We start from the raw sequence: 21,746 nt of genomic DNA on the forward strand, positions 1-21,746 counted from the left end.
AGAGAGGATGTGGGGGGAGCGCCTGGCTCGTACCTGCTGCGCGCCGGGGCGCTTGCTGTTTCCTCCTCGGCATGTTGCAAGGCAGCGTCCGCTGGCAGCGCCCGGAGGAGGAGGCGGCGGCGGCGGCGGCGAGGAGGTGGCGGAGGAGGTGGCCGGCTGGGGGCTGGGGGCGAACAGAGTTGCTTCAGCCTCCCTCGATCCTGGTCGGAGGAGAGAGCCGCTCCAGGCTGGGCTGCCGCTGCCGCTGCGAGCTTTTTGTTGTTGTTGCTGCCGCCTCTGCTGCCGCTGCTGGGCATGCACGATGTGCAAGAGGAGGAGGAGGAGGAGGAGAAAGAGGAGGCGGAGGCAGGAGCAGCAGCCGGAGAAGGGAGCGCAAAGGACAGCCCTGCTGCTCGCGGGAAGGAGGGAGGGAAGGAGCGAAGGAGCGAAGGAGGGGGGACTTTGACAGATCGCCCCGCAGCAAGGAGCGCAAGGACTGGGGCCAGCCCTGTGGAGGCGCCCTCTGGGGGAGTCCTTCCGAGGGGAGCCACCCCCAGCCCGGCCCGACGGCAGCGGCGGCGCCTCCTTCTCCTCCTCCTCCGGTCTTCTTCGGGGAGCTCACGGCATCAAGCGCCCTCCGGGGTTCCTGCTGGAGCGGCCGGCCGGCTCTTGGAAGCGCCGCGCGCAGCCTTGCAGTTCTCCAGCCCGGCGCTCCGACGGCTCGGCGAGCGGCGCTCGGAGGGAGCGGCGGCTTCTTCGGCTTCGGCGGAGGCAACAGGCAAAGCTTGAAGGGAAAAAGAGATGATCGCAGCGTGACTCCAACTAGTCGCCGGGGAGAGGGAGAGGGAGGGAGAGGGGGCGCCCATCACCGTTGCCGCCGAAGCTGCCGCTGCCGCCTTAACTCTTTGCGCCTCGCGCGGCAGCCGCCCAGCAACGCAGCAAGGGCCACGCGCGAAAGAAGAGCGCTCTGGAGTGGGGAGGGGGGAGGCAGGAGGAGAGGGGATTCCCCCTCCCCAGATGGCAGCCGGGAGGAGGGGGAGGGGACAAGGAGGGACGGGGGGAGGATCCCTCCTCCTCCTCCAACCCGTCCCCTCCCCGCTCAATTCAATCCGCAGCCTCGAGGGCGCCCATCAGCTTAGAGCGAGTGATCTCGAGGGTGCCCGGTCTGCAGCAGAGCGGGCAGCGGGTTGTCTCAGATGCCAAGCTGCCCAAGGAAAGCAGGGGAGGAGCATGCCTCTTCCCCAACCCAACTGGTGGGCCGTCCTTCTTTCCTCTCCCCCCCCCCCACTTCGCCCCAGCCACCACGCGTGAGAGTTATGAATGCCACCTTTTGGGTATCCCATGGAAGTCCCTGCCCGGAGCCTGAACCCCCAGGAGTGGCCGAGGAGGAGAGGAAGAGCGGCTCCTCGTCCCGTCCCACAGGTGAGACTCACCTTTCCACGCACACACTGTGCTCGGGCTGCATCCCCTAGGTTTCCATCCACCTCCACAACCAGAGGGGACCCCCAGGATAGCATTGGCAGGACCCCCTGCCCCCCGCCCCGACAGACCTCTTTTTGGGAGCAGGAAAAATACCTGAGACCTCTCGTCCCATCACCCGACAGGAGTTTTTGGGTCCCACCTCGCTTGGGCTCTCCGATCCCGCTCCTATTGCAAAGCCCTGAGGTCTGGAGGGAATCTCAGATCTAGGCCAATGGGACAAATATGGGGATACCGCCCCCCCCCCAATATCCTAAACGCCCTCTCAGCCCCCGTCTAAATCTCTCCAAGGCATCCTTTGGGTCTCCCCTTATCCCACCTGGATCAATTAACTCGTGAGCTTCAAAGACCACCCACCCAAAGTCCAGATCTCTTCCAAAGATCCCCAGAGGGCATTCCTGGAAAGCTCCCATTTCTTGACCTCTCCTCTCTATGTTGCTCCAGGGTCCCAATCCCTTCTCAGACAACTCCCTCGAAAGAATCCCCCTTAAACAAAAACCCCATGGCTTAGAGATCCTTCTCTCTTCTTCTCCAAAAGGGAGAAATAAGAAATCCATCATCTTCCTTCCTCTCCAGCTCGGAGGAGAATTCCTCCAGCAAAGTAAAGTCTGGGAAGTGCGTGGAAGGCATGCGGATGGGGGCGGCTGGCAGGCGGGGGGGGGGTGTTGGCTGGGAAGGGGTGAGCCAGAGTTCTTCCAGGCAGCCTCTCCCGCCTGCCCACCCCTCCTGAAACGCGGCCGCCCTCCGGTCATCCAGGCCTTGACAGCAGATCTGTCAAGGGAGGCCAGCGGGAGAGGAAGCGAGAAGGTCTGCCCAGCTCTGCTATCAGGGGTGCTTCCTGCTCCCTTCCCTTTCAACCACCGCCAGGCGCCTCTAAACTCCCCCCCCCCACCATTCAGTGGCAGCACCAGGGCGGGGGATTCGGGGGGGGGGGAGAGAGAGAGAGCACAGAAGGGGCAAAGTATTTTTCTAGGCTGGAGGACTGTGTTCTGCATGCCAAAATCTCTGGAAGTATTAATAATAATAATAATAATAATAATAATAATAATAATAAGCAGCATAGGTCAACCGCAGGAGTCCAGCAACAGAGGTGCAAACTCCTTGTTAGGGGGTCAAGTCCCTTTGAAACTTGACCCTGCTGCTTTGATCAGGGGTCCCGGGACTTAGGATTCGTGAGTCCACCAACGTAAAGGAAGGGGTTTTTGACGTGGGGGGGGGGGGAGGAGAGAGAGATTGACTTGGGAAGAAGTTCCGCCGGAGTCGGTGGTACTTGCATCCGAATACGCATAAGTAGGAGCTGGGTTGCACGTGCAACTCTCCCCTGCCCCACAACAAAACACTCCACCCAGGACCCAGCATTAAAAAGGAAAGGAAAGAAACAGCAGCGCCCCTCCAATCGCTTCTCTCTCTGGGGCCCACAGCATTCATGCGCCCCTCCGGGATTCACGCCCCCCTCTAGCATTGCTGCTTCCCTGACTTACCAGCCTGCCTTGTTGGGTGCTTGTTCAGGCTCCTGCAAGCATAGATCCAAGGTTTCTGGCTTGCAGCCCTCTTTCTTGCTGCAGAGGGGATCCACTTTAGGAGCTCTCCCCCCCTCCCGCCCCCCCCCCCTCTTCTTCCTGCCTTCCTTCACGTCTCTGTCCTCATCTTTGCAAAGGTCTCCCAGGAAATCTTTGCAAACAGTACGGGGAAGGGAAGGAGAAATAATAATAATAATAATAATAATAATAATAATAATAATAATAATAATAATAAAGACCAGCTAAGCTTGGTCCATTGCAAAAAGAAACAAGCCTCCCAGATTGTCTTCTTCACCACACATCACACCACGTACTTCTTAAAATTTTTATTTTATTTTTTAAAAGAGGCTCTTTCAGTCGCTCGCTCGCTCCCACCCCGCCTTGCAAGTCCAAGTTCATTGGTGGGGGAAAGAGATCTAGGAGGGTGGGTTTTTTTAAAAAAAGAAGAAAGAAAGAAAGAAAGAAAGAAAAAGAAATCCCTTGCCAAAAGAGCGCTTGGCGAATCGATGCGCTGCGCGTTCGATTGGGTGTTCCTGGCTTGCAATAGGGTACGGCAGAGGGAATGGAAGGAAGGGAGGAGGGAAGAGGGGGAGCCAGAGAAGAGAGGATGGACTCTTAACTGCGTTTCAAGTGCTTTATGAACATGGATCAGAAGGTAGAGCCAAGCACCTTCTCGACTGCCAATTGCACCCCCCTCCCCTTTCTCTTTCTCTCTCTCTTCCTCCCCGCTCTCTTTTCTTTGTGTGGCTGAGAGATATTTAATAACAGCTCCCTGCAATGCCCGGGCAAGCGCCTGGAGACCCAGATCCTTTTGCTTAAGCGCAGCAAACATCAGTAGCAAAGAATTTTCCTCTCTTTAAAAAAAAAAATGATGATGATGATAACAATTTGTGTGTAATCTCGTGCTTTTTTGAGTGGGGGGAGAGTGTGATCTCACTTTTTCACAGTAAGGTTTTTTTATAAAAAAAATTAAGAAACACACTGCAGTCTGTCCTAGTCTTTGAAGATTTTGGGATGCCTCCAAAGACCCTCACTCGGTACAGATGTTTTCAGATGTTGGGTTTTGCTGTGCGGGGGAAGGGATTAGGTACCGTACTTTCTCTCTCTTCTTTTTTTGCATTGAAGAGTAGCAGGGGGAGGGAAAAATATGCTGTTGTTGGATGGTTTCCTCTTTTTTTAAGAAAGGGAGGGGTGAGAGAGACGGTCCCTTAGGATGAGACACACACATGCACAAACACAGAGAGAGCAAAAGTATTTTGCAGTCCTCGGGAAATTGCCACCGCCAGCGTGGGAGAATGTTAATTCTCTTGCCTAGGAGCAGAAGAGGGTGAGTTGTCTTGTCCAGGGTCGCTGGGCTCCATTGCATTGGCGTCGGTTTGCTGTTGCAGGATCCAGGATCTGGCCACTGCGAGAGGCGATAAGGGCTTACTTAGCAAACCCTTAGCCTACCCCCTAATAATAATAATAATAATAATAATAATAATAGAAACATTTCCTCTCTGACTTTGCTGGTGGGTTGGTGGCGGGTTGTGTGTACCAAGAATGAGTGAGTTTTCTATTTTATTTCCCCGCAATCCCGATGCTCCGAGTTCCCTCTGCTTCTCTGGCTTTGCATGCCGTTAGATCCGCCCCAACATCTGTCCATCTCCCCCATTGGCGCATCCATCAGTGTCACCCGGGATGCGCGCGTTGCAACTGCAAGCGCCGGGCAGGCGGAACGGGAGGCTGGGAGATTCCGCACCAATAACTCACGCGCGCGGGGCAACTTAAGCAGGGAAAAAGGGGTCAGCTTGCCTTTGCAGCAAACGTGAGCGCAAAGTCTTGAAGCGGCGGCGGAGGGGAGAGCAGAGAGACAGAGACCCAACAAACTCCGGAGAAATGGAGCAGCTTTCCAAAATGCATGCTTGTCAAACCGCGTAAAAGCGCACGGGGTTTGTGTGACCAGCTACAAAGAGCTGCACACGATCCTAAAGGGAAGAATGCGCGGGTGTCCAAAGCAAGGCGTGCGCGCAATTGAGACTGTTATTATTGAGAGTTTTTGCTCATCGTGAGAATCGCTCGTGGTTATTAGGGTTGTGTGTGTGTGTTTGTGGGGTTTTTTGCCCCAAAGGAGCGGGGGTACACTAGGCGATATCTGGGTTAGACAAGATGTAACTGAAAGCCATGAGGTCCGGACAGACATAGAGGCCTGTTTTGCAACCCGAACGGGAGAGTTCCTTTAACTTTTTGCACCGAAGCAAAACTTTCCTTTTTCTTCCAGGCCACAGTGCTTTAGAATTAGAAGAACGGCCAGCTAATAGCAGTTTTATTGGCCAGGAAGGGAGACGGTTTTGCGTGCAAATGAGTAGTAAGTCAGAATTTTAAACCGGGGGGTGGGGAGGGAAAGGACCTCCTTCTGACCTCGCTCCCCGCTCCCGCTCCCGCTCCCGCCCCCGCCCCAAATAATGTGGATCCTTCTCTTCATTGGATTCACTTCCCCTTGAGCTGAGTGTCGCATCTGGAACCCCTGGTGTGTCTGAAGGACCACAAAAACCCAACACAAACTTGTGACCCCCACCCCAACCAATCCTCATTCTCTAATCCTGTTCTTCTTGCATCCTGACGATGCCATGGACCACTTTCCTATTAAACAGTGGTCCAGAATTGGATGGATGGAAAGAGGCAGAGGAGTTTGGACAGGAAGAGAAGGGCACTACAAGTCGTCTAGCCCTTGCATGTTCCCCCCTACACACACACACACACATTTCCCCTGCAGCTATTAAATTAGAAAGATCTGCATTTTAGTAAGGCAGGCCCAGTGAAACTGCTTCTTTTTAATTAGTCAAATACCTGCAAAATGGCATAGAATTTTCAGGGAGGGGATATTCCCCGCCCCCTCCAGCCAGGGTGCTAGGTGTAAAGAGAAAAAGAGAGAGAAAACCTTGATCTTCCTCCCCCACGTATCAGAAACAATATTCGCTTTTTTCTTCTTTTGGTAAAACCAGAGAGCTATGATGTAAGATGGGAGGAGAGGGAGGGTTCCCTTTATAATTCACCTCCTTAGTCTTAATTGTTCCGGGGACTCAAACCTGGGAGAGTTTACCTCTATATGGAATGAGTCTTACGGAAGGCGCTGGAGAATTTGGGCTGACAAGTTTGGCTTGTTCTTGGGGGGGGGGGGGTTTAATTTTTTTTTTATTTTTTTTTGCAGGAAGAGGAGATTCTCTTAATGGTTCTTATCAGAAACTAAGGACGTAAAATGCAATTGTTTTAATTAAGGTGTTGCCTTTTCGGGATTGGGGGATGAGCGTAGCATTTCAGAAAACTTCGGTAGCTCAGATGGAGAGAGATGGGGGGGGTGCCACCTTTGCACCGGTCTGAAACTAAGAAGTTTTCAGATAAAACCCCTCTTCTTTCGGGGGGGGGGCAACTTGCCCCCGTAGGGAATCACGTCTGCTAGGCTTTACACACCTATCTATAACTGTTTATATTTATTTATATTTTCTTAAAGGAACTTTTGACATTTTTTGCTATGAGAAGTTGTCGTTTTATTAAACAAAGCAGAAAATATCCTACTGGGTTGTAACGCCACAAGAAAGTTGACTTCTCAAATACACTCCCCCCCCTTTTTTTTTTTTTTTTTAGATAAAAGAAACTTATTTGTAATGAAAGCTTGATTACCAGTAATCCTAAAACCGTCGTAATAACATTGGGAAGGTTGATGATTTTAGCAGAATTAGAGGAAGGACTTGGCTTCCGAAAAGTTCAAATCTTCCAAAGGAATTGCCTCCTTTTTCAGCGGCAGACAATCTGGCAAGGATGATCTATCCTTAGGTATTTGAGGCGTGGGTACCAAACTGGGTATGGCTACGCAGACGCAGATTTGCCACCGCTGCTGGCTGGTACCAGCTTCGTAGAGGACCTGCCTTAGTTCCTACATCTTTTCTCTTGCTGGAAGCACAAACAACCAAACACCTAACCTCCCCAAATCCTTGCACTAACCCGGTCGTTTCGCGTTGAACGTCATTAAGAAGGAATCAAAAGTTCACCCAAGAAGTATTGCGTACTTTGTAGGAGTGTTGCTTAGGCCTCGAGTAATAAAACTGGGAGTGAAAAGAGGGGGGAAAGCCCTACATTTGCCAAGGGCTTAAGGGAACTTGAGGCTCTGATCCTGCAAAGTGGACAGGTTTGGCCTGTGAGTGGAGAGAGAGAGAGTCTGGAGACTGCAAATCTTTGCAGAAATACATTGCAGAACAACGTCATGAGCAAAGGTAGTCGTGTTGTTATTGAGAAGGCTGCAAGGGGATGATCGTGTGCGTGTGCGTGCGTGGCGGGGGCCGACCTTTTTAGACTGGGATCTGATTCCTACCATCTCTCCAAGAAAGTTTGTATTTGTAGTATTAAGAATCAGATATTCATTCTTAGAGAGGCTGTGAACCCTTCTCCCTAATATTGTGTGTGTGTCTGTAAGTGTGTGTAAGTGTAAACAGGCAAGGCAGAATGAAATTGGCAAGGTCCAGGGACGTGTGTGTGTTTGTAGCATAAATATATATTGCCTGTCTATTAAAACAAGCAACTTGGTAATAATTTCCCCCCTCCTGTGCCAACATTTTCTTTTGTTCTAAGGTGAAGCAACAACTAGTTCCACCCCCTCCCCCGATTTTAATTGCAAGTTTAATTTTAATTTCTCCCAAGGGAAGCAAAAGAAAATATTGGGTGTGTTCCCCCCCTCCCTTCCTTGACGAACAGTAAGGAAGGGAGAAATGAATGTACATAAATATGAGGGGTCTGAGGTTTTTGTAGGCTTGAAAAAACACACAGCCTCCCATAACTCCTTCTTCACTCCTTCCCAATGACATCCTTCAGTTCTTTTCTTTTTTTCTTTTTTTGAAGGGTGGTGGAAATATTGGTGGGGAGGGGAAATAGTTGGAAAAGTAATCATTAATCCTGAAATGTGGGAGGCGGAGCTCTGGGGGAAATTGCCCCAAGTGCTACGAAACAGCAACAATAACAACGTATTTTCTGTTGGAAATTACTTGTGGGTTCCCAGAGCCCTCGGATACAAATTAAAAAGAAAAAGGAAACTAAGTTTGTTCATTTTGGCTAAGAACCTTTTCTCGAATGTAAATTGTTTTGGTAAGCGAATTTGCACGGCAGCAAAGTTTTCTTTTCTGTTTTCCAGCAACTTTGCCCTAACGAACCAGATGTTTTGTCTGCCGAGCCTCTAAAGCGGTGGTGGTTATAACTCCGACAGTTTTTAGGGTTTTAGTTTTTAAAAGCCCAGAAATGCAGAGCTTGGAACTTTTAAAAACCGTTTGCAATCTGCATGTGGAGAGGTGTAGGGGGGCGGGGCAAGTCTCAAAAGACTTCCACGTCGGAAATGACCCCCACAAGCCATTGATCTGGAGAGTCTGAGCAATTCTTTAACAACCCCATTTCCCACCTTCTGCTGGTCTTTGCAAAATAATTGTTGTTGTTTTAACTCCTTTAGGTTTTGCAAACGGGCTCAGCAAGTCTTGCAAGGAGAGGAAAAGTTCGATTTTATGTATCTCATTTATTTATTTATTTTAATTGGGAATGTTGCTTGGATTCAATGCCTGTCTTGCCTCTCTGGATTACTGCCATTCCCCGCTTTCTTAAAAAAAAAAAAAAAGGAAGCGATGCTTAAAAGAAACTCAATTTTTCCTTTGTATCAGATCCCATCTCACAACCCTCTCCAGATTATTTTCCCTGTCATCCTAGTCGCTGTCTGGAAGGAGCTGTTGTGAGGTGCGTGCGTGCGTGTACTTGAAACACCAAGCGCCTTAACACAAACACCACACACAGGAGAAGCTAAAACTGGCCAGAGGCTACAATTGGCCAGAGGCGCTCCTTCTTGAACTAAAGCGCCCAGTAAATCAGTGCAATGGGGGCCAAGTCAGAAGAGCCCCAGATCAAGGGCTGGCCAATGAAAACGGTTTGCAGAGCAAAGGCAGGTGTTCGCCAGTTGCCCACGACACCTCGCCAACTGCGCTCACACCCCAGCCGGTCTCTGGACTTTTGCGCCCAGGAAAGGGCGGCGGCAACGCCAAGCCTTGACTTCCCTCTGCGTGGGGCTGTTGTAGAAAAGTGGCTCTTGCGCCTTCCCGATTCCTTTTGCGCCACGGCCGTAAGGGACAACTAGAGAGCATCACGCACGGACACGCAGCCCTCCCAAGAGTCCCAAGGGGATAGATAAGCTTCCCTGGATAAGTTTTCTGCTCTCATCCTGCTGAGGCCACACACACACTATACTGTACATAGGCATACACGTGCGCGCGCGCTCACACAAACACACCCTTTCTGGAAGAAGGAAGGGGGGAAAGATGGCTTTTAAGCACCACTTTTCGAGGCCGTCTCCAAACTCTTTCCTAACTGAGGGTATCAAATTGGGGGTTGGGGCACTGCAGATTTTCCAGGTGGGGAGTTTGTAAAACCTCACCTGCTGCAAACCCTGTTTTAGCTTGTTTTAACTGCAGCTGAAGGTATATATATATTCTTTTAAATCCACTAAAGCCGACCAGGTTATTCAACCTGGACCCAGCTGCAGGAATTTTGGTTCCTTAAAAAGAAAAATATTGTTTGCGCCCGCTTCCCTCAATTTGTAACTGGGACGTCCTGTTCTGGGTTGATCGCTTCCCAGCCTGAACGCAAACGGAGAGAGCGCTCAGGGGTTGTTGTTTTTTTGCAGAAAGCTGGAAGCTGCAGATGGTTCTTCCGCCGGAGAGAGAAGCAGCGAAGAGAAATCTCTGCAGAAGACAATTGCCCATCGCTTGGGAAGAAATAAGTTAACGCCTGGCAGAGCCGCGGTGCGCTCTCGCTGGGCAGCGGGAGGGAGGAGGAAAGACACGGATCCTGCAACGCCACCAGAGGCGACAGCAAATGCTATTTATATTAAGCCATGAGAGATTAGTCAATTTCACACACCCTTAGGAAGTTTTTGCTAGCGGACGCCTTTGCATAAATGGGATTGCTCTTTTCTTTTTCTTTTCCCCTTTTGCTTGCTTTTTTAAAAAGAAGGGCAAGCGCAGCAAGTACCACGAGCAACGTTTTTGGGATCCTGGCTCAGGATATCCAGATCCATCCATGCATTTATTTATTTTTTTAAAAAATAATCTATAATATATACTTAATAAAGCTTGATTCGCTTAAAAAAGAAAGCACGAGACATTTTATTGCATAGCATAAACGGTGTATGAGAAAGAGAGAGACTAAGAATTCGTATTTTCTTCATGTCCACGTCTTTGACACACCCACCCACTCTTTCTAAAAAAAATAAAAAAATGTGCTGTTTTCAAACGCCTCTGCGTAAAACAATTAAAAAAAAATTTTGGCACCGATCCACTAAAGCGAATAAGTCTCACTTATTTTGGTGATAGTTACGCATGTGCTTAAGCAGGGCGGAGGCGCTAGCAGTCCCAGACAAGGATGGGTGATTTACAGCAAGACAAATCCTCCCGCGGCCCCACGAGCCTTTTCCCTTTCCTTCGACGCTGGGATGGTTTCGCAAGAGAAACAAGGGGGTTTCTCTTTTGTCTAGGACACAAAAAACAGGGGGGTGGGGTGGCGCAGGCATTTCTGAATTCCAACACAGACATCCGTTAGAGCAGGCGTTGGATTCGAAGGAGACCCCCCCTCCCTTGGCACGCGGTGGTGGTGGGGCGCGCCCCTAACTGCGCCTGCCCTTCCATAGCAGGGTCTCCCCGGGTTCCTTAGCAAAAAAGTGGGGCTGTCAACAATTAAAAACATCTTTTGTTGCTCGATTACTTGTTTTGCTTTTCATTGATGGGAGGATTAAGACGACTCTCCTGGATGTTAACTGTCATTATAACTATCCTTTAAGGAGAAGAGGTGGAGGTGTGTGTGTGTGTGACCTGATGCAAGGGAGAAAAGAGCATCGAAAAAGCCTGCAGGATCAGGCCAGTGCCCCATCTAGTCCAGCATCCTGTTCTCACAGTGGCCACCCAGATGCCTGTAGGAAACCCGCAAAAAAGACCCGAGCCCAAGAGCCCAGTGATTTCCAGCAACTGGTATTCAGGAGCATTGCTGCCTCCAACTGTGGAAGCAGAGCATGACCTTAGTGGCTGGCGGCCATTGATAGCCTTATCCCCTTCCACGAATTTGTCCAATCCACTTTTGAAGCCATCCAATTTGGTGGCCATCATCGCTGCCTCCTGCGGGCGCGAGTTCCGTAGTTCAACAACGCGCCGCTGCGCAGTGGAAGGACTTTCTTTTATCCGTCCTGAAAAGAAAGGAGAGGGAGGGCACCGGAGCAAGTTTGCCCTGCAAAGTTGTGAAGGAGAGTGACGCTCGTTTAAACTCTTGCCTTTCACAGCTGTTAAAGGTGAGGGGTTTTCTGCGACCCTGCAACCAAGTTTACGCGCGCTGCGAAGGCACCAGCTCGTCTTTTTTGCAAACTCGTTTTTGCGCGGGGCTTGTCTGCGACCAAGAGCCGCAGCAAATATTTGGGATCTCTTGGCCCCTTTGCAACTGCTGATGCCCAAGCTTTAACCTGGGAACTTTTGCAGGAGAAGTGAGCGCGCTCAGTCCCACCCCTGTGTGCTATGGTTCCTTCCCCCAGGAATGCTTATTTCTGATCATGAAGAGGTGCCTGGAGCTAAACCATTTTACCATTTGGGGCGGGGTGGTGGTGGTGCTGCTGCCTAGATGCACATCATCATTAAGAGAGCTATACTAGAGGCATCTCTGCCTGTGCTGTACACACCCATTTCGTTTGTCTCTCAATTGTCTGTGGTTAAAGAGTGTAGTTGAATTTCTCTTGACACCTTGCCAGGGGTAGCAAATGTGCTGCCAGCCAGTTGCTGTTAAACTAAAAGTCCTATCATCCCTGACCATTGTCCATGCTGGCTGTGGCTCATGGGAGTTGTAGTCCAACAGCATCTAGAGGGCATCACAATGACTGCCCCAACGCCCCCCCCCCAATACCAAGTCTGTTTGCCACAGATTCCCCACTGTGCAGAATACTTCAACATTTTGAAAAACAAACAAACCAGAGCCTATTTTCAGGCTCACCAATGATGGAAAAACACTTTGTACATGCTTAGAGACATTCCAGTATTACGGCAACCCTTCCAAGGCTCTTGTCCCCAATGCTTCATGCCTGAACGTATTGCTCACCCTTTCCCCACAATGGATGAGTTCTGATTGTAAACTCAACATTTTAATCTGTAGTTAATGAATGAATCAAATCAATGGCTATTAGTGCTTTCAAACTTTAATTGAAGGAGCATCCCATGTACTTTAGTCCAAAGCATCACTTACACTGCCTGTCATTCACTTCGGCTGATCACCATGCCATATGAATTTAAAAAAGGGCCCACTTTATTCGTAAGAAATTACAAATGTCTCAGTTGGGTCTGAAAGCATTAATTGATTAATCAGAATGATGATTTGATGAGTTAATTAACTGCAAATTAAATCATGCTTTCATAGAAATCCTATATGCTGGAGAAAGGGGGCGCGTTTGGCAGTTAACAGGAATGACTGAATGAACCTGAGCACTTATTCACAACGAAAAAAACATTCTCTCATCTACCAAATGGGTTTTAAAAAACAGGATTTTAGGGAAGAGAAACAGAAATTATTCACTTCCCAGGATTTTCTGAGTATCTGGATTTAACACAGTTTACGGTGTGTGTGAGCTGGTTAAATAGCTGCCGTTGCAGTGCAATGAAGGGGGATGACAAGGACTTTTCTGACCCTTTAACAAAGCTACAGTTTCAAGTGCAGGGGTCAAGCCATGGAAAAGCTGAGACTAAGGTTGCCAACTTTCCCCCCCTGGCAGGGCTCTTCTGCTTTGTATTGCTGCATGACGCCATCAGAATGTCAGCAGATGAAATATCTCCCAGCATCGGAACACAAAAGTGAATTTCCATATATTATGCAACTGTTAAATACTGCTAAGTGCTGTGCTGACATCTCGAGAAGTTTGATTGCACCATCTCCAGAGCCCCGTTTAAGCTCTAGTATCTTGCATTCATTTATTAATCCAATTGAACTGTAATTTTAGGTAAGCGTTTTGAAGGTGGCACATGGAACTGGGCATGTGTGTCCAGTATTCAATTTTAATCCATACAGGGCTGCCCCACTCTGGAGCAGGGAGGAGGCTGCACCAAGGCAGAGTGACATCCTAGACACAGCTGCCCCTACCATTAGGCAGAGTGTAGTGAGTGCCTCAGACGGCTTGTTTTGGATGTCAAGAAGGGACAGCAAAGGTATCTTTGTTAGCGTAAGTGACAATACAACAATAAGAGGTGATTGTGGGATTTTAACTTGGCCCTCCTCAAGTACTACATACCTTGAATTGGAGGAGGGAGAGGTGTTAAAATTCTGGCTCAGGCAGCAAAATGTGTTGGACCTGCCCTGACCATACATGAGGGGAACGGGACGATGACACATTTTGAAGAACACCAATGCCTGGTCTACATGTGCCACAGAATGAGATGGTAGAATTGTTAGCTGAGAAATACTGCTTTGCCTATGGTCACTTAGGAGCTGTAGGATGGGACATTTGAACCAGGCCCTCCTGGTTCGGCATCTTCTGTACAATACCACACTGGTTCTGGTTGAGGGCAATGACTGTTCACAGTAGGTTTAGAAGGAAGCTGATCATGTTTAGATGGAATAGTTTGCAAGAACACTAAACTCAAGCTCCTTGATCATGGGCTTCCAGAAGTGTCTAGAGCCCACTTGTTAAAATAGGATACTGGACGAAATGGACCTTTTGTCAGACTGGGATTATGTCCTTATTCGAGAGGGGCAACTGTTTTTGTTCCATCAGGCACTAGGGATGAGCAAATCTGTCAATTTCTGTTTCTCCCTCTTTGTCATTTTTCCAGTCTTAAATTCAATTATCCACACTTCTACATCCATTTGAAGTTTGTTTGTTTTTGCTCATGAAGATTCACTAGTGTGTCCTTGTGCATTTTTGCTAATATGCACATTTTTGCAAAGCAATTTCCTCTATTTCCCCCGTATGTTGTTTCCACCTATACACATTTCTTAGCACATTACTTGATCAGAGAATTGTGTTGCAAAATCCAGAGCAGTGCAAATTTTGAAGGCCTGCTATGTTTCTTATATCGTCTTATATTGTTTCAAAAAGTGTGAATAAGTTAGACCCACCTTTAAATGCGATGTGAATTGAATTTCCCCCCTAGCCCTATCCAATGCAAAATGGTCTTGGGTCGCCTTAAAGACTGACAAGATTCCATGTTTGCAGAAGCTTTTGCAGACTTCCATCCAATGATGTGGAGTCCAGCCTACAAAAGCCACAAAACAGAGTTCATTAATGGTTAAGTCTTTAAGATGCTGTAGTTCTTAGTCTTATGTTCCTTTTCTCTCTTAAATTTCCGATGATTGTCACGAAGGCTATTATAGTTGCAGCTGTTGTTATTGCACACAATTTCTTTTCTTTCTTTCTTTTTTAGGGTAAAGATTGAATTGTCCCACAAATCCTTTGCGTGGTGTACCAATTGACATTTGTCCCTGCTCGCTCAGGGACAGCTGAAGGATTGGAGCAGTAACCTCGAGAACTTTGGGGAAAGCGTTTCTCTACATATTTTTGTTTGTGCTCATTAGGGTGATAAAAGCAGGACAGGCCGTTTCATTTTCCCTGTTAGTTGTGACTACCGTTTGTGCCATCCAGGTCAAACGCAACATGGAAAGTAAGAAAATCTGACACCATCATTGATCTGCTCTCCTTGTACTCATGTCATCCCCGTACACTAGAGACAAAGAAATGTGGCTTAAAAATTGCAATTAACCAGCATTGGGGCAGGTGCCTCTCGTTGGCTATTTATTCTTTTCAAACTTCATGTCGTCCTAGAAGCAACACTCATTCATAACATTCATTCATCCTTCCAATAAAAAACAAACAAACAAAAACATTGCATGTACAAATTGCATGTGCCTGTTCATATTCACCTTCTTTTCTTTTTATTGGAAGCGGGGAATTTATGTGTTTAGTGCCTTACGGTTCCTCACAAAGTTTGCTTGAGTCTTGAATAAATCTACCCCCCTCCCCATTTTAAAAAGCATTAGCTTCCTTTCAAACATTCCTTAACCTTTAGTGTTTTGCAACTTGATGAAAAGGAAAAGGTCGATTTGTTCAGAAGGGATGCGCGTGCTCTGTAATTGTTCCAATAGCGATGGAGTTTCGGCCTCACTCTGGGCTTTTGCTTTGCTTTTTAATTTCCACAGGAGCTGTCTCTGCACCCTCCCCTACACACACACACACACACACCCCACAATTGTCAAATCAAGACCTGCTCCAGGTGCTTTCATTTAGGTTTACTTCTCAGTGGGTGGTACATCTGGGACTGGGTTCTGTGTTCCAAGTGTCCCTGATAAGTCACCGTTCCTTGCTTTTTAAATTTTCATTTTTTGCCTTTTGGCGGATGTCTTGCTATATTTTGAAACTGTGAGCTGTCATTTTTCAGGGTTTTGCTCCCTCCTTAGGGTTCTAAAGGGTAAATCTCTCAGTGGGGAACTGAAGCCCTGAATCTCAGTGGCAGAGCATATACTTTGCAGGCAGAAGGCCCCAGGTTCAACTAGGAGAGGACCCTGCCTGAAATCCAGGAATTCTGCTGCCAGTCAGGATAGGATTAAGGTTCCAGTGCAGTGATGACCCTATCTTGAGTCACAAAAGTCCACCTCAGGCAGCCAATGCTAGGGGTCAGGGAAGAACAACAAAAGGCTGGGGGACAGAGCTGAGTGGGCCATGTTGCCTGCTGCCACAGCTGAAATAGATGCAATAAATAAGAGATAAATACATTTTACCATCCACCATTTTCTCCAAGGAGCTCAAGGTGACATACATGGTTCACCCCTCATCATTCAGCCCCCACAACTGTGGGATATAAAACACAGGAACAGTCAAGTACAACATTGCTAGAGTGAACATGTTTACACATGGGGAGGAATGCTTGTCCAGCCAGCACATAAACTTCCTGTTTCCTTCTGGACTGGGACATGTGACTAGAGGTGGGCGTGGCCTCACCTGTGCAGGTAATGACAAAAGCACAGGGCAGGACAGCCATCTCTCTCTCTATGACTACATGCATCGAAGAAGCAACATCTGTTTAGCCAAAGATGCTCTCTTGGCCTCCAGCCAAGAGAGGACAAAGGGACTGTCTCCTTATGAGATAGTTTCCAGGTGTATGTTACTTTCCTAAGCTAAGTCTGCCTTCTGGGCTCTGATTGTGAACAGAATGTGAGTAAACTCTTTTTATACTTTTATAGAAGACTGTGTCGTGTCTTATCTTTTATGAGGGAATAAGGGGAAAATACCAGAACAGGTATTATAGAGGCTTTAGCGAGCCTGAGCAAACGCATCCACTGTGAGTTTAAAAGGGGGAATGTGACTCTGCTAAATTGTGAACTTGTTTACACAAGTTGGAAAGGCTACAATCAAACAATATATCCTCTCATGCATCCCTGAACATACCCACAACAACCCTGTGAGGTAGGTTAGGCTGAGAGGCAGTGACTGGCCCAAGGTCACACCCAGTATTGAGCTTCATGGCCAAGTGGGGATTTGAACACTGGTCTCCTGGTCTTTGTCCAACACTGTAACCACTATACCACACTGGCTTAGTTGGTATTCCTTGAAATGGTTTGGGGGGGCGCCATCTCCCTTTTGCCCCAAACTTTCTTGAGCCAGCCCTTTGGCACCAGAAGGTTGCATGAGGAAGGGCATCACATTATTTTTCAAAGGTGATTGCAGGGAAGTCACTGGGTTTTGGGCCACTTATGTAATATGTCACTCCTTAAAGCTCCGGGTAAAGTGGTAAGATAGGAGTGGACTGTAGCTCAGTGGCTGGACACCTGCTTTGCAGGCAGAAGGTCCCAGGTTCAATGCCCAGAAGCTTCTCCAGGGAGGGCTGGCAGAGAACCTTGCAAGGAACAAGGGTTCAGTGTGTGAGTGTAGGAGAGATCAAGCACTCCTCTTTAGCTACGAGAGGTAGGTTACAAACACACCTCTGTGTTTGTCTGCAAAAATGTTGGGGGTGATGCTCCAGGTGGCAAGTGGGTCTGACAGGATTGGATGCGCCTCCATTCAAAAATGGAAAGACCCAGCACCTGAAGAACTGTATTCCCTCACATGAAGCTGCCCAGGCTCTGAGAGCTTAGTGGGAAGCTCTTTTCTTGATCCTGATACCCTCACAGGCACACTTGGTAGGGAAGCAGGAGAGAGCCTTCTCAGTGGCTGCTCCCAGGCTTTGGAATTCCATTTTTAGAAAGAACAAGGCTCCTCCCAACCCTTGTTCTCCTTCCACTAGTAGGTGGAGACTTTCTTGTTCCTTAAAAAAAAACACCACTTTATTTAAAGATTTTCCATAAATTTGATGCATAAGATTGATTATCACCATCTTCCCAATAAAAGACTGTCGTGTTCCAATAGGTTTTTGGAAACTGATGGTTTCTAAGGAAAGGGCTGGCGCTGCAATGTTTTTACTGTAATGATCTGGTTGTTTTAATAGATCATATCTGTGTGCAGGGCTTTTTTCCCCAGCCAGAACTCGCCAGAACTCAGTTCCAGCACCTCTCAGGTGGGTGCCATTGCCATTATAAGAGAACAAGGGAGGCATTCAAGGTGAGTTCTGGCACCTTGTGTGTATTATTATATTTATTATTATTATTATTATTATTATTATTATTATTAGTTTTAAAATTATTGCTTTCCCCATGTGCCCTACGTTTTTAGCTGTTTCTGTTTCAGCTGTAAGCCTAGCCTTCTCTCTTCCACCATTTTTTCTCTATGTGGAGAGAATCTTAGGAGCAAGCAACGTGTCTGTCCCTGCCTGCAGTCTCGAATGGTGCAACCCAGACACAGGCTTATTGCCGTAGTGAGAACTAGGTCAAGAAAAGCTGGACTGCTATAGAAGCCCTTTATTAGATGGCTTTTTAAAACGGTGACCTAATCAAAATGTTTTCTTTTTGTAAAGTTCGGGAACTGGGCAGGTCACTGAGTGCTGTCTTGGAATCATGTTTATTTGCACCTGCCCCATTGTTTCAGAGATATTGAACTGAAGTAGCAAGGAGATGTTACTTTGCAAGTAGGATATATATAGATATACATTCATTTCCTTATGCATTCCAAATGAAAGCTTAACAAATAGGAACCACGATGATGCTAATAACGTAATAGATCAGGGGCTTTTGGGATGGAAGGCCTATACTGATTTCCATGCACAAAGATTAGCATCAAACAGAATTTTGCAATTGCCTGTGTAAATTCTTTCCTGTAATGATAAGAATGCACCTCGAAGCTGTGGATTTTGATCCCAGATACAGATGTGCACGCACGCACACACACCACTCTGCATCTCACACAAGGTGTCGTGGATACTTCTGGAAGACAAGCAGCTGCAATAAGAGAGATCAGAAAAGGAGACTTAAATTGATACAATTAATCCCTTGGAAATACAGCAAGACTATCTTTCCTTATTCTTGCACAGTTCAAACATCCAGAGAATATGCTTAATTAAAATTTGGCTATACATTTTTAAAAGATAACAAAAAAATAAAAGAAATGGGCTAATTATATTGCTCTGCATTCTGCTATGTATTATTATTTTTTTTTAATAACATACTTTTCCAGCTTGGTCCAATCCCAGGAGATGTAGTTCCTCATTTATAAGAAGGTCCCTGGTGGGATTTTAAAAGGGGGATATCTTATAAAAGGAAAATATATTTTGAAAGTGATTCCTTGAAAGGATCAGTGGCATCCTGGATGTATCTGTGTCCAAAATGTGCATCTTCCAAACATGCAAATGTTTCTCCTCCAAGGATTTCCCATCTTGTCTTCAAATTGGCGAAGCAGGCGCTGCCGCCTTCAGCTCTTCCTCACAGTTCCCCAACTATCGTAAATAGACGGTTTTGAAAATTTGTTTTATTTAATGAACTGAAAGGTTGAGTCTTCTCCTTTGCGTATTAACTCCCCCTAATATATGATGGTACATATTAATGGTCGTTAACAAGCTAAATGCTCTTTTTCCACAGAAAGCCCACAGGAGAGAGAACGAGGGGGAAAATATCCCCTCATTTGAGATAATTTCACTGAATCGTTGCTGTGTTCTCCCCTCAGGGCAAGGTGAGACATGTCCTGGAAATATGTTAGAGAGAGGAGAGAGGGCATCCAGGAGCTGAGAGCGAAGATGAGGCAGTCTTCAAAAACTGCTGGCCTGGGAAAAATCCCGTTTCGGAAGGGAAATCAGTTTGCAGTCCTATTGGTTTGGGGCCATCCCCACAGAAGGCCTTCCTTCCTCTTTGCACCATCTCAAAACCTTTCTCCTCTTCTTCTCCTCACTGTTGGGATTCTCCTCAGATCCCTGCTGCCTTTAGAATGGAAGCAGAAGGTGAAAAAATGGCAGCACTGCTTGGAATCTTAGGCTCCATCTGCACTATACATGTCTTCTTCTAATTCTTCTTTGGCGAGCAAGATTGTCTTCCATAAACACGGTTTTAACAATGAGTCAGTAAGTGACTGTAGAGGCCAATTCTGGATCCACACATCCTTCCACAGTGGGGACATTGATTAAAGCACAATGAGCCCCCTTTAAACAGACATGCCCCCCCCCAAATATTCTGGGAGCTGTAGTTTGTTCAGGGTGCTGAGAGTTTTTAGGAGGCCTGTCTTCTCCTCCCAGAGCGATGACTCCCAGAGCCTCCTGGGAAGACGGATTGATGGTTAATCTGTTCTGGGAACTGTTGCTCTGTGAGGGGAATAGGGGTCTTCTAACAACTCTCAGCAACCTGAACAAACTACCCTTAATAAACTACCTTTCCCAGCATTCTCTGAGGGAAGCCATAACTGTTTAAATCAGTGGTTTTCAGCCAGTGTGCCATGGCACCCTGGGGTGCCTTGAATGATGGTCAGGGGTGCTGTGTTCAAAAAGGGGTGAGATGCTGCCAGCTCTGCAGGCAAGGGGTGCCATAACTGGGCCCCTGGGCCCCACAGGGGTGCCTCAGAAAGAATGTAGTTGGTTAGGGGAGCCATGGACTCAAAAAGGTTGAAAACCTCTGGTTTAAAGTGTTCTCATAGTGGTTTAAATCGATGATGCAGATGGGGCCTCAGATTACAGCAGCACACTCCTGCTTTTAAGTGGCTACAAAACCACAATTCCAAGGTGTTAACCGAGCCTTAGAAACACACAACCAGAATTCTACCATCATATTTTAATTTTTTAATTAAAAAAATAGTCAATGAAAACCCTTCTTGCTCATTCACTGCCCCCAAAGATGACCAAATGTGAATCTGATTGACTTCTGCGGCAATTAAAGGCAGAAGATCTCAATGTATGGGAATACAAACAAATGTCAATAAACTTTTAATGTACTATTCAACTTCCACAGCTGATTGTTGTTTGTTGTTATTGTTGTTTTTTTGCCTGAGTAAGACATCCTAAATTAGCCTCAGATTTTTCTTACAGGGAACATTTTGTGGCAACTTTGCAAATTATTTGCTTCCCTTCTTGTAACCATGTTGCCAGTTCTGTCGAGCATGTAGTATACAGTGAAGACGGCAATTGAAAAGTAAGCTGCCTTTAAAGAGATTTCCCTTTCCATCATCCCTCAGAAACCAGTGAATAAATATCCCTTCCTTTATAGATTTAGGCTCCACTCCTAAGAGCAGCTTGGCAGTTTGGTTTCACCCAGAAGAAAGGAATCACATCCTCGATTGTAGCTGATAAGAGCAACAATTTACAAACGCAGGAACTGTTATGCAGAGAAAGCTTTATTGCCGTGACTCCCGCGTTACATCCGCAGCACACAAGGGTTAATCGCTGGATCAGTTTGCAGCTGGTGGGTGCTCCCTGGGGAATCTTAGCAATAGACTCCTCCATGCAGACGGGGTCAGTTTTGCTATCTTCAGGTCAGCAGGTCACGTGATAAAGGAGCTCTGAAACTTCAACTCCTAGGAGACACAAGTGCCAATCCCATTTTGTGGTCTGCTGCTGCAGGGCTCTCCTTGTGGTTTTTGGCTGACTCCATCAAAATGCATGCATAGCCCTGTGGCGTATAATTGGAAAAGAGGGATTTTCAGAGCTGCAGATCAGACTGGGGTTTTCTGTGCTAGCTCATAAGCAGTGGGCTCATAAGCAGTGAATGGTCCCTGGGAGGATTCCTTAAGCTTAGCCGCACTCTGCTATGTCTCCCTCCATCATTTTCTGTTTCCTCCTTTTAATGGCCCTGTGCTAAACTTTGAGTTGTGGACAATAGGAGAGCAGTTCTTTTGACCTAAGGTGAACAGAAGGACATAAGAAGAGTCCTGCTGGATCAGGCCAATGGCCCATCTAGCCCAGCATCTTGTTCTCACAGTAGGAAACCTGCGAGAAGGGCCCCGAGCACAAGAGGCCTCTCCCCTCCTGTGGTTTCAGCACCTGGTATCCAGAAGCATTGCTGCGTCCAACTGTAGAGGCAGAGCTTAACCACTGTGGCTGGTAGTCACTGATCGCCTTCTCCTCCATGAATTGGTCTAATCCTTATTTTAAAGCCATCCAAGTTGGTGCAGACCACTGCCTCTTAGGTTGTGGGCAGCAACAACAGCAGCATGGTTCTCTCTCTCTCTCTCTCTCTCTCTCTCTCTCTCTCTCTCTCTCTTTACAGTGGTACCTCAGGTTAAGAATTTAATTCATTCTGGGGGGGGCACTAGGGGGCGCATCGGAAGATGGCTGACAATAACATCTCTCCAACCCACACGAGGTAATTTGGAGGCTATGATGGGAGTAATTAGCCTCCCTACCC

The 21,746-nt window shown here is 47.4% G+C and overlaps 2 protein-coding genes across 4 annotated transcripts in view; one reads left to right on the forward strand and one right to left on the reverse strand.

Annotated features, from left to right (window-relative positions):
* TSHZ3 (teashirt zinc finger homeobox 3) overlaps positions 1-130 on the reverse strand; it is a 122,642-nt gene extending 122,512 nt beyond the window's left edge. The window contains exon 1 of the mRNA XM_079988743.1: positions 34-130. Coding sequence (XP_079844869.1) covers positions 34-73 — 40 coding nt within the window. The 5' untranslated portion in view covers positions 74-130. The remainder of the gene's footprint in view (positions 1-33) is intronic.
* Positions 71-20,351, forward strand: LOC307223080 (uncharacterized protein). 3 transcript variants are annotated; one of them, XM_079988899.1, is made up of 5 exons: positions 71-1,401; positions 9,667-11,319; positions 14,426-14,662; positions 17,497-17,592; positions 19,087-20,351. In XM_079988899.1, the coding sequence occupies exon 1, from the start codon at positions 72-74 to the stop codon at positions 1,116-1,118; it is 1,047 nt and encodes a 348-aa protein (XP_079845025.1). In that variant the 5' UTR covers position 71; the 3' UTR covers positions 1,119-1,401; positions 9,667-11,319; positions 14,426-14,662; positions 17,497-17,592; positions 19,087-20,351. The 3 variants fall into 3 exon arrangements, with proteins under 3 accessions (XP_079845025.1, XP_079845026.1, XP_079845027.1); XM_079988900.1 differs by lacking the exon at positions 9,667-11,319 and having other exon boundaries at positions 14,426-17,592; XM_079988901.1 differs by lacking the exons at positions 9,667-11,319; positions 14,426-14,662; positions 17,497-17,592.
* The last annotated feature ends 1,395 nt before the right edge of the window (positions 20,352-21,746 follow it).

Source organism: Podarcis cretensis (assembly GCF_951804945.1).
Source record: "Podarcis cretensis genome assembly, chromosome: 8".
Taxonomy (NCBI): domain Eukaryota; kingdom Metazoa; phylum Chordata; class Lepidosauria; order Squamata; family Lacertidae; genus Podarcis; species Podarcis cretensis.

What these genes read in the sequence shown, in the direction of transcription:
- LOC307223080 (XM_079988899.1), top strand. Translation starts at nt 72, where the DNA reads ATGTTGCAAGGCAGCGTCCGCTGGCAGCGCCCGGAGGAGGAGGCGGCG.